This window comes from Schistocerca gregaria, chromosome 2 (genome assembly GCF_023897955.1).
Source record: "Schistocerca gregaria isolate iqSchGreg1 chromosome 2, iqSchGreg1.2, whole genome shotgun sequence".
In the NCBI taxonomy this organism is placed as follows: domain Eukaryota; kingdom Metazoa; phylum Arthropoda; class Insecta; order Orthoptera; family Acrididae; genus Schistocerca; species Schistocerca gregaria.
Window position 1 is genome coordinate 278,502,154 of NC_064921.1, and position 13,037 is coordinate 278,515,190.

Genomic DNA, 13,037 nt, shown 5'->3' on the forward strand with positions numbered 1-13,037 from the left:
AATAACTATTAAGAATGATAAAAGTGGAATGTGTTGAAAGACAGCTTTGAATTCAGGTAGTGTCAAGGAAATTTTACCTGTACATTGAAGATAGAATGAAGGAAAGGAAAAATATGTTCAGAATAGGAATTAAAATTAGTGTAAAGTCCACCAAAAACTGCCAGTCCATTTTACACATGAGTCCAGATCTTCTCCAGTGATTTTCAGCTCTCAACAGTCATTCTATTTGAACAAAATGTAAAAGCATATGTGATAGTTTGAAGTAGCACTGTGTTTAACAGATCATAAAAACCCCTCTGTGATCCCAACATGAGGCTATCAGACTAAAGACTAGCTTTGTTAGTTGCAGAAGTAACAGCATGAGAAGTTTATCTTCATGATTGTGCACACACATAATGTGTGTAGAAGTAGGAAAGGAAGAACTAAGTACCTGAAGAGTAGAATTGTTGAAAGAAATCATATGAACTCAAGCTTTTGCCCAAATATCACACTTACCTGACCTTGTGCAATCTGCAGCAGCCCGTAAAAGTTCAGAACTGATCTCAGAAAGCACTAAATGACAACAGCAACTGAGATGGTTCACACAGTCTCATTGAAAGGCTATTTTATTTTGTATGTGATCACATTTCATCTTAAGGATTAACCGCAACGTTTCCACTATTTAAAAAATGGGCTCTCTGAGTAGCTTTATTTTCTCTCTGAATTTTCATTTGTTTCAGTTATTTCCAACAATACATTGACCATTTGTCATGAGTACTCACTAACAAAAACTTTGAGTACCATAAACTGGTGTTTTCATTACATAGCATCTTACCACTTTGATTATGTGCAACAATTAGTAATCTGAAAGTTTGCAATTAAAGTCCTTTTACTTAAGGTGATACTCTCCTATGCCAAATCTTGTGAGTGTGTGTATGTGTGCGTAAAATTAATTGTTCCATGGTTTGGATTCTACACCTGACTATATGTATGTCTATAACTGGCTGACAAATCAGTTCTAAGACAGAAACAGGTGAGATCACATGCTGCTGATTCTTTTATTTCTTATAATTATTCTTTACATGAGATGGAGAGACAGACAGAGAGCAAGAGGGAAGATATCAGTATGAAGTTATACATTGTAGCTACACAAATACAAGAAACATGACTGTCATTACTTACACAGGTATTTGCTCTTCCTTTTGCCCATTATATGGTGGTTTTCCGTCCTCTGTTCTGGAATATCATTCAACAGAGGTGTCCGGCAACTTTCAATCCCAGGAAAGAAACCAAGTTGAGAATCAAGAGAAAACACTGGAAGGCAAAAGATGTAAAGGTGGGTTAGTTGTATATTGTTTTACAACGTGCAAATAATGTGTAAAATGTATATAACATGTTGATGATCATAATTACTGAAATATTAAAGGCCAATTCTCTTAACATTTTACAAATCTGCCAAAAACCATGTTATAAAGGGTGAAGTGAAATTTGCACACTCAGGCTTCGCAGATCAAACCCTCAAATGCTAGTGATAAAAAATGTCTCTCACAAAATTTTGTCTGGGGAGTACATCCGGCATAAAAAGGACGTTAAACAGTAGCAATCTGGCAACACTGTAACCATGTGTGTGGTAACTACCTCTGTTAGCACATTTCCGCTGTGCAGTAGAGTTGGTGCAATGTATAGAGTTTTGGGTTAGCATGTAGGAGGTCAATAGTTCGATCCTGGGTTGGGGTGCTCCCGGGGTGCTCCCCCCCCTCCCCATACTGTAATATACACTATTTCTTAGGTCACATGTATAAATTTACAACATTTTGTAATGCTGAACATAACAAATATGTGGTTAGACAAATAAGAAATAGACAGTTGAAACAAATGACCTTCACAGGACAGAATAACTACAAAAACAATATCAATTTTGAGATGCTAAAAATGATAGCACAGTACTCATTATTTATACTACATGTAATATGAGCACTAAAAAGTTGCACATTAACAACCAGTGACAATAAAAGTGTCCATGTTAATGATTGCATGACCTTCACAACAGAATACATTGTAACCAGAACAGCAGACGCTCAAAGTGACCTCCCTGTGCATCCAAACTTTGTGCCACCCACCAGATTATACGGCACTAGAACCTTCACAGCAAAGCTGCATCCACAGTAACAAGAGTAGCATGAACACATGCTATCAATTCTTTCACATTCATTGGCGGAGTAGAGAACACAAGCTCCTTCAGGTGTCCCCACAGGAAGAAATCCAGGTAAACACGGTGGCCACACAGTTGGACCTCCACGTCCAAGCCATTTCCCTGGAAATATTTTGTCCAAATACTGTTGCACATTAATTCCAGAGTGTGGAGGTGCACCATCGTGTTGGAACCATATCCTCTGCCGAACATGTAGTGGAACATCTGCCAGCACATCAGGCTGATAGTTTGAGAGGAATGCATTACACCTTTGTGCAGTCAACCGGTCAGGCAACATGTAGGGACCCAGACACCTGTTGCCCAATATTCTGGCCCAGATGTTGATACCAAAGTGAACTTGATATCAACAGTTATGGGTGATGTGCGGGTTAACCTCACACCAATGGTGGGCATTGTGCATATTGAAGACACCCTCACGAGTGAATGCTGCTTCATCTGACCACATTACGGTGTTCATGAAGTCATTGTTGGCTTCCAGTTGTTGTTGGAACCATTCACATAATTGTGTCCGCTGATGGCAATCTGCAGGATGCAGGTGTTGCATGAAAGCATAATGAATGATAGGGGTCCAGCCCATGCTCATGCATCATTTTAATGACCATGCCTTGTGAGACACACCGCTGCCTTGCTATGTTACATGTACTTCACTGAGGTTCTTGGTGTTGACCTCCACAATAACTTCCTCAATAGTTGGAGTACAATGAGTCTGTGGACAACCACTATCACATGATGGTGGAAGGAGTTAATCTGACTCCCAAAGGCACAGCTCCAGATGACGAAACACTTTTATCTGGATGACGTTGATGAGGACATCTAGCAGCATATTTATGAGTGGCAACACCAGCCCAGCTATCAGATGCACCAAGGACCAGAAGCAAATCCACATATTTATCATTTGTGTATGCCACACATCTGCCACACGGTTTAGAGGTTTACAATGAGAAAATTTGATATGTCTACGCAAGTACGCAGGAGTCTGTCACGGGCGCATTACTCCACTTATAACAAGTCCCTGTCTGGTGGACAGTGCATGCAGTATAAACACGCAGTCAGTCCTATGTACTGTTCCACCTAAAGTGCATTACCCCTCTGACAAATACTGCTCTGCATGATTCATCCCAACACCACTAATTGTGGAATGTTTGGTTTCAAATTACACTGTTTCCCTAATGGTAATAAATGTGATGTTTCCACTATCCCATCAATAGAATAACAATTACAATAATAATAATAATAATGCATCAAGATACGTGATAAACAGTATGTGGTTACCAGACTCAATGTTGAAAGGCATAATTAGTGGGACCATGATGATAATGTGTACAAATAGTAACAGAATTTGGACATTATTCACAAAGCAGGTTGCTTGGCCTACTGGTAACATAAGGTCCTAACAAAATGTAGTGGAGCTGAACGAGGCAAGAATAGTAGTTGGTACTAATCCATGGGACCATTGGAGGAGGGTACAAAGAAAACATAAATTCACACCCACAAAGTGGAAAGGGCGTCTTTCAAAGCTGACCAATCCTCCATTTCTACGACTGTAGTATTTTTTCTAGAACACCCACTGCAATCGCTGTTGATGATTAAGATGCCAGATACCGTACTGCCTGGACTACATTTACCAAATAAAAAACATATACCTCAACCCAGAATTGAACCATCGATCTCCTGCATGCTAAACCAAAACTATATCCACTGCATCAAATGTACAGCACAACTAATGTGTACTGACGGAGGTACTTAACATGCATGTGGTTACAGTGTTGCCAGATTGCCACTCTTTAACGTCCTTTTTCTGCTGGATGTACTTGCTGGACGCAATTTTGTGAGAGACATTTTTATATCACTGGCTTGTGGGGAGTCAAGTGCATGAATTTCGCTTCACAGCGTATATAATTATTACACATATTGATAAATCACTAAGGAAAATTCAAAATGTGGAAGTGAAAATGGAATATGAATATTATATGGAACAGAAGAAAGGTGGGCACAAACCCATGTGCACGCACATGGCCACACACACACACCACACACACCACACACACACACACACACACACACACACACACACACACACACACACATGAACAGATAGTTGTTTAAGCACCAACTTGTGTAATACACAGGCAGACTCTCCATCATAAAAATCAGAAAGATAGGTAATACAAAAGAAAGTTGAGGCGTAACACATTCATGTGTAGAAGAGAAGGAAAATCTTTTCTTATCTGTAAAATAATATGCAGATTTTATTTAGCTAACAATGAAAGTGTGTGTATGTGCATGTAAAATTAATTGTTCCATGGTTTGGATTCTGCACCTGACTATATGTATGTCCGTAAGTGGTTGATGAATTGCTTCTAAGCAGAAACAGGAGATATCAACATGCTGTTGATTCTCTTATTTATTTCTTATTATTCTTTATATGAGAAGGGCTCAAAAGACAAATTTTATAATTAAAATGGAGAAGAAAAATCCTAAATATTGCTTGCAATGCGCAATATTGGAAACAGAAGAAAAACTAAGTAAAGGATACAGTAAAATAACATGCCTGTGAAAAGACAATAAGTGTATATAAACAATAAAATCACAATGCCAATGGAGTAAAGATACTGATATGGGACTTAACATGAAGAATGGAACAATTGAACTGTGTTTGAAATTAATGTGCCAAAAAATTCAAAACAAATCTGTTTATTGTTTGTGCGACAGTTAAAACAATTTAAACATGCTTTGGAAGATTTAGATGAATTTTTAGGTATTAGTTTTAAAATTAGGATATTTGTTGCATAGATATTTTCATTACTGATTACCACCTCAACTGGTAAAGAGACATAAATTTTGAGAGTTTGCATCATGCTTTGTTATTTTTGATGAGAAGTTAGGTTGTTTTTAACTTACTTGACAAATGAAATACTTATTATCAGGAAATTTGTTCTCTGACTTTGCTTCTGGACTGATAAAAATCATGAAATGTTTATTTTAATTCAGCTTATCAAGGGCAAAATTGAATTTTCAGAGCAGATATTTCAGAAAGATCTGCATATCATTTCATTACAAAGTGTTGTGAAAGATGACACTTTACAATAGGATTTAATTTCAAAATGAGAAAATTTGTAACAATCTGCCACTAGAAGCTAACATATTTATTGCATCTTGAAAAGAATAATATGCACTTACTGTGTGGTGGAGTTAAGGACAGTGCAGAAACAGATGAGAGTGGTGGGAAACTAGAATTATCTAGTGATGCATCCTGAAACAGAACATGTAAATTCAAATATCAATAAAAATAAAGGAAAGAAAATATTAGTGTTTCCAGGCAAGTTTAATAATCTACTTACTGGCGGTGGTGGTGGTGGTGGAAGATTAACAGATTCAGTGCTGTTACAGAAGTCAAGTCTATCCCGATCCCTTTCCCTGTCTCTTTCTCTCTCTCTTTCACGATCTCTCTCCGGAGTGTGTATCTCTAAACGGCTGCATTCAAGGTTTTGAGTCTCCTCACTTTCCAGTTTTAGAGGAGGTGGATGCTGCAAAAAACAAATGAAACTTTCTGTAAGATTCTGCTTAAGTAGTGTTACTTCAGAACTGAGACAGTTATATATTTCACAAAAAGCAAATTTATCGTTTTGCTGATGGGAGACATTTATGGAAAACTGCATAATATATTTATTTATTTATTAATTTAACCTGGCAAGATTAGGGCCATCAGGCCCTCTCTTACATCTAACCAGGCATTCTACTTATTTTACATTCATATGTTTTAGTAGGCATGTTAAACTACATCTAGTACAAAAAGTGAAATAAACAATTAGAAAGGTACACCTGGAAAAATACATACATATAGAGTTTATATTTGTAGATCATAAGTACTGTTATAATTAGACATCATTGAAGAGACAGATTTTAGATAGGAGTGCTGGCAGCAGGGAGTATGAGGGAGACTCATGGTGAAGAGAGGAGAAGAATAGAGAGACATGATGAAACATAATTAAGGAAATATAAAGAAAAAGAAGATTGTGTGGCTAATAGAGATAGATGAAGAGGAAGGCATCTCAGGAGCAAGATAGGAGACGCTAGCTTTGCTATTTGACAGATGAGAGGATTGGCCTTGTACATTAATTTTGTAGAGAACTTTATGAGGATGATAGTAGGAAATGCTTCAATTTCTTCTTAAAAGTAGCACGATATTGAATTTTGCGCAAGGTAAGGGGCAGTTTGTTCCAGAGGCGGACAGCGGCAACTGAGAAGGAGTTTGCAAAAGTTTTTGTTTTGTGAGTGGACACAGTTAGGATACCAAATAAGAGTGACCTCGTTTTCGATTATGATGGCATGACAGGTTTTTAATCTCCGAAGCAAGGTACTGGGGTGCTTGTATGACGAGGAGTCGGTGAAGTAGACATAGAGTGTGGTAGTCATGCAATATGTCCAGCCGCAGCCACCCTAGCTCGGAGTATGAAGCACTAACATGATCATATCGGCGAATGTTGCAGGTGTAACGCACACAGCCATTCATGGTTAGCTCTAGCCGTCTTTTGTTTTCACTACTCATGCCTTGTTGAATCACATGTTGGAGAGATGTAGAAACATGTACATAATGAAGAATAGAAATATCTTTCAATTTTAGGTGCTTTGAGTTAGTATGCAAGATAAAGTAATTTCTATCATACATAAAAAGGCTAAAATAACTAGACTTACAATTTATAACTAGTGTACTGTAAATCAAAATATATTTAGATACAGTGTGATGTATGTACTAACTTGAGAGTAACAATAACATTACTTTATGGACAAAAACTGACAAATAGGATAGAAAGTCTGTAATTATCATGTATACCACCATCTAATCATTTGACATAGTATAATTTGTTCAAATGAGTTAAAGAAACCACAATGAAAACTAAATCCATGTAAATTTATCTGCCTACATTCACTCATTATGTTGAGAAAGGGAGGAACATTGGTTGAATAATAGCTGAATAATAACACCTTTCTGAAAGGACTGCGTGAATCAGATTTTAATAATCTGCCAGAGAAAAAGAGTGATCTTGAGTGAGGATTAACTGGAGTGGTAGAGAATAGATAGAAGAGATGAGGAGGGAAGAAAAGTTAGGCAAGGGAATACTAGAAAAAGAGAGGTAGCTTCAAAGCTACTTATATCCCTATGCTGTTATGTGTGTCTATGCACCCCACCTAAATCAACTAGAAGAGGGTGCCACTGTGAGATTCATTTTACCAATTAAAAATGCAGAACTGCCTGACATCATCAATGATGACTTCATACTGTACAGCAGCCAATCAACACACAAGTTTATGACAACAGCGCGAGTTCAGCTGATTTCAAATCACTCATCTTCGGGGTAAATTGACATTGTAATTATTCATTAAAATATGTGACAGTGAGATATTCGACAGTGTTTTAGGTGTTGATGGACATGGAGTAAATATTGTGAATGGACATGAGAAAAATAGTGTTCTGATGGAGAGAATGGAGCTATTTCACTTGGTGGATAGACATAAAGTAATAACTAAAAACTGAACCTGAAGACAATAATGGACATAAATCCAGGCTAGGCTTATCTTTGTGTGACAAACTGGATGACAGATCTCCACTCACTGCTCACTCTAGAGTGAATGAGGAAGTGAATAGTTCTGAATTGGTTGAACAAGTTAATGTCGAACAAAAACTGCATGAAGGGAGTAGTGAGTGCAGTAAAGAGGCAGTAAATGGGAATTTTCATTCCAAAATGTTGAAGTTAATGAGAGAGCTAAATTCAAAAATTAACCAAGCTAAAAATGCTATTAGTAAATTCAAAAATAGATACAAGTAGTGGTGACATTAAAAAATAATTTTAAAAAGAAATTAGTAAGTTAAAGATTGAAATAGAACACATTAATAAAAACATTATCAGGAGAAAGAAAACTGGCGTTCTACGGTTCGGAGCATGGAATGTCAGATCCCTTAATCAGGCAGGTAGGTTAGAAAATTTAAAAAGGGAAATGGATAGGTTAAAGTTAGATATAGTGGGAATTAGTGAAGTTCGGTGGCAGGAGGAACAAGACTTTTGGTCAGGTGAATACAGGGTTATAAATACAAAATCAAATAGGGGTAATGCAGGAGTAGGTTTAATAATGAATAAAAAAATAGGAGTGCGGGTAAGCTACTACAGACAGCATAGTGAACGCATTATTGTGGCCAAGATAGACACAAAGCCCATGCCTACTACAGTAGTACAAGTTTATATGCCAACTAGCTCTGCAGATGATGAAGAAATTCATGAAATGTATGATGAGACGCAAGAAATTATTCATATAGTGAAGGGAGACGAAAATTTAATAGTCATGGGTGACTGGAATTCGTCAGTAGGAAAAGGGAGAGAAGGAAACATAATAGGTGATTATGGATTGGGGCTAAGAAATGAAAGAGGAAGCCGTCTGGTAGAATTTTGCACAGAGCATAACTTAATCATAGCTAACACTTCGTTCAAGAATCATAAAAGAAGGTTGTATACATGGAAGAATCCTGGAGATACTAAAAGGTATCACATAGATTATATAATGGTAAGACAGAGATTTAGGAATCAGGTTTTAAATTGTAGGACATTTCCAGGGGCAGATGTGGACTCTGACCACGATCTATTGGTTATGACCTGTAGGTTAAAACTGAAGAAACTGCAAAAAGGTGGGAATTTAAGGACATGGGATCTGGATAAGCTGAAAGAACCAGAGGTTGTACAGTGTTTCAAGGAGAGTATAAGGGAACAATTGACAGGAATGGGGGAAAGAAACACAGTGGAAGAAGAATGGGTGGCTCTGAGGGATGAAGTAGTGAGGGCGGCAGAGGATGAAGTAGGTAAAAAGACTAGGGCTAGTAGAAGTCCTTGGGTAACAGAAGAAATATTGAATTTAATTGATGAAAGGAGAAAATATAAAAATGCAGTAAATGAAGCAGGCAAAAAGCAATACAAACGTCTCAAAAACGAGATCGACAGGAAGCGCAAAATGGCTAAGCAGGGATGGCTAGAGGACAAATGTAAGGATGTAGAAGCTTATCTCACTAGGGGTAAGATAGATACTGCCTACAGGAAAATTAAAGAGACCTTTGGAGAGAATAGAACCACGTGTATGAATATCAAGAGCTCAGATGGCAACCCAGTTCTAAGCAAAGAAGGGAAGGCAGAAAGGTGGAAGGAGTATATAGACAGTTTATACAAGGGCGATGTACATGAGGACAATATTATGGAAATGGAAGAGGATGTAGATGAAGACGAAATGGGAGATACGATACTGCATGAAGAGTTTGACAGAGCACTGAAAGACCTGAGTCGAAACAAGGCCTCCGGAGTAGACAACATTCCATTAGAACTACTGACGGCCTTGGGAGAGCCAGTCCTGACAAAACTCTACCAGCTGGTGAGCAAGATGTATGAGACAGGCGCAATACCCTCAGACTTCAAGAAGAATATAATAATTCCAATCCCAAAGAAAGCAGGTGTTGACAGATGTGAAAATTACCGAACTATCAGTTTAATAAGTCACAGCTGCAAAATACTAACGCGAATTCTTTACAGACGAATGGAAAAACTTGTAGATGCGGACCTAGGGGAGGATCAGTTTGGATTCCGTAGAAATGTTGGAACATGTGAGGCAATACTGACCTTACGACTTATCTTAGAAAAAAGATTAAGAAAAGGCAAACCTACATTTGTAGCATTTGTAGGCTTAGAGAAAGATTTTGACAATGTTTACTGGAATACTCTCTTTCAAATTCTAAAGGTGGCAGGGGTAAAATACAGGGAGCGAAAGGCTATTTACAATTTGTACAGAAACCAGACGGCAGTCATAAGAGTCGAGGGACATGAAAAGGAAGCAGTGGTTGGGAAAGGAGTGAGACAGGGTTGTAGCCTCTCCCCGATGTTATTCAAGCAGTAAAGGAAAGGAAACAAAAGAAAAATTTGGAGTAGGTATTAAAATTCATGGAGAAGAAGTAAAAACTTTGAGGTTCGCCGATGACATTGTAATTCTGTCAGAGACAGCAAAGGACTTGGAAGAGCAGTTGAACGGAATGGACAGTGTCTTGAAAGGAGGATATAAGATGAACATCAACAAAAGCAAAACGAGGATAACGGAACGTAGTCAAATTAAATCGGGTGATGCTGAGGGAATTAGATTAGGAAATGAGACACTTAAAGTAGTAAAAGAGTTTTGCTATTTAGGAAGTAAAATAACTGATGCAGAGAGGATATAAAATGTAGGCTGGCAATGGCAAGGAAAGCATTTCTGAAGAAGAGAAATTTGTTAATATCGAATATAGATTTATGTATCAGGAAGTCGTTTCTGAAAGTATTTGTATGGAGTGTAGCCATGTATGGAAGTGAAACATGGATGATAACTAGTTTGGACAAGAAGAGAATAGAAGCTTTCAAAATGTGGTGCTACAGAAGAATGCTGAAGATAAGGTGGATAGATCACGTAACTAATGAGGAGGTATTGAATAGGATTGGGGAGAAGAGAAGTTTGTGGCACAACTTGACTAGAAGAAGGGATCGGTTGGTAGGACATGTTTTGAGGCATCAAGGGATCACAAATTTAGCATTGGAGGGCAGCGCAGAGGGTAAAAATCGTAGAGGGAGACCAAGAGATGAATACACTAAGCAGATTCAGAAGGATGTAGGTTGCAGTAGGTACTGGGAGATGAAGAAGCTTGCACAGGATAGAGTAGCATGGAGAGCTGCATCAAACCAGTCTCAGGACTGAAGACAACAACAACAACAACAACAAGAAAAACATTAATGTGATTAAACTAATCTTATGAATTTGGATAGGAAAACTGAAACTGTAAAAATTGACTTTAAAAATAAATTAAATGAAGTAGCACAAGACATAGAAGCTAAACTGAATAATGTTAACAATGCTTGTGCTGATAACAAACATATAATTCAGAAGTACGAGGAAAGAAAATGGTATCTCTTGAAAATTTGTGTAAAAGTAACTAACAAATAGCAAAATGAAATCTGTCATAACAATAGAGATGACCTTTAAAGTCAAACTGATCAGCTTAAAACAGATATGGAGGGCAGATTTGAAACAGAAACAGAAAATAAATGTTCAGCTGTTATTGGAAAGCCTAAGCTTGTTGAAATTGAAAAGAAAGTCAGTAAGGTGCAAAGTATTAAGTATGGTTTTTGTACTGTGCCTAGTGGAGTTCCTTTTGCTAGTTGTAAGAAATTTAATAGTTTTGAACCATGTGGTGATCTGCTGCCCCTTAACTCTATTAAAGAATTTAATGATCTACCTGAAAGTTGGGAAGATAAGGAGAAAATGTCTGCTGTATAATGAGTTTTGAAAACTGATTCTTGTGGTTGAACATCTGAAGTTGCAAAATCTTGTAGTTCATGGGAAGAGTTCCAAAAATAATTTTTGAATGAATATTGCTCTAAGGACGAGCAGCAGAAAATTTTAAGTCAGTTCTGTGGCGGTGTCATATATCATCCTAGGAGAGAGATTGTTAAAGGTTTAAGTCAGTTTTGGATTAACAAATTAAAGTATTTAGGTAAAGAAGAGGGGAGTGAGTCAGTGATTATGGGATTAGAAAACAAACTTCTACAGAGAATTAGAGTGTTGCTTTTACCTGTTCCTAGAACTAACATTAATAATTTTTTGAACTATGTGGGAAAAGTAGAAAAGAGGTCCACAGGTGAAGATAATGGGAGAAACTTTGAAGATGGGAACCACTCAAATACAGACCGCCATGTGAATAGAATGGACAGAGCAGATTCAGGAATGACTAATGGTGGTCCTAGGAATAATTGGGTGGACAATGGTCCCAAGGAAAATATAAGGTGCAGGAGAAGACGTAGAGACATAAATGTGGGAAATTATGGTAACTTTGGATCAGATAATTTAATCTAGGATTTGCTCCAGTTGGGGCTTGCACTTTGCCAAGACACAGAATAGAGACATTTGTAAATAACTGTACTGTAATTATGGAGAAAGTTAATGTAAATAGCAATAACAAGGTAGGTGAAGAATGTAGATCATGTTATGTTCTGAGTAAAAGTGTTTTTAGTACCGTAAATGCTGTAACACAAAAGGAATTAGGCACAATAACAGACCCAATTAGTGAAGCAGGAAGTGTTTCAACTCTTCAGTGTATAGAAGATTACAGGAAAGAACGCCAAGAAAAAATACACACAACTGAAGAAAGCAAAGCAAATCAAATATCTTTCTTAGTGGTCAAAATTGATATTAGAAGTACAGCAAATCCATACTGCTGATAGTGAGAAGGTGGAGGTTGTTACAGAGCATTTAGGTGTATATACTGATACAGGTAAGGATAGTGGAACGGAATGTGTGCAAACAGTGGATGAGTCACTGATGATTGAAAATAGTGAAAAGGAGGGGCTCTTAGTTGAGACAAAGGAGTTAAATGAGGAAGGTGTAAATGAAACTGTGAATAAATGTGAACTAGTGTGAGCAGTTCTGATTAACAGGCAGGTGTTAATGTGACTGTTGAAATCTTGAGTGACAATAAAGCAGAGTGCATGCAACCAGTGAGTGCTGTTCTTGCCAGTGTATATAACAGTGTGGATGAGTGTCAGTTTGAATAGGAATGTAGAACTTCAGTAGTGGACAGTAATGTCAATAAATTTCAGATAACTCAACCTGAGGTTATTAAGATTGAAACAGAATGTATCACGATGGTAGGTGAAGATGTACACTATGTGTTAAAAAGTATCTGGACATCCCCAAAAACATATGTTTTTCATATTAGGTGCATTGTGCTGCGCTACCTACTGCCAGGTTCTCCATATCAGTGACCTCAGTAGTCATTAGACATCATGAGAGA

The 13,037-nt window shown here is 37.5% G+C and overlaps 1 protein-coding gene across 2 annotated transcripts in view; it reads right to left on the reverse strand.

Moving 5' to 3' along the window:
• LOC126336869 (protein jim lovell-like) overlaps positions 1 to 13,037 on the reverse strand; it is a 51,105-nt gene that overhangs the window by 10,820 nt on the left and 27,248 nt on the right. For both annotated transcript variants that reach the window (XM_050000975.1, XM_050000974.1), the window contains 3 exons: positions 5,533 to 5,718; positions 5,372 to 5,444; positions 1,162 to 1,293 (listed from right to left, as the gene is read on the reverse strand). In XM_050000975.1, the coding sequence (XP_049856932.1) occupies positions 1,162 to 1,293; positions 5,372 to 5,444; positions 5,533 to 5,718 (391 nt within the window). The remainder of the gene's footprint in view (positions 1 to 1,161; positions 1,294 to 5,371; positions 5,445 to 5,532; positions 5,719 to 13,037) is intronic.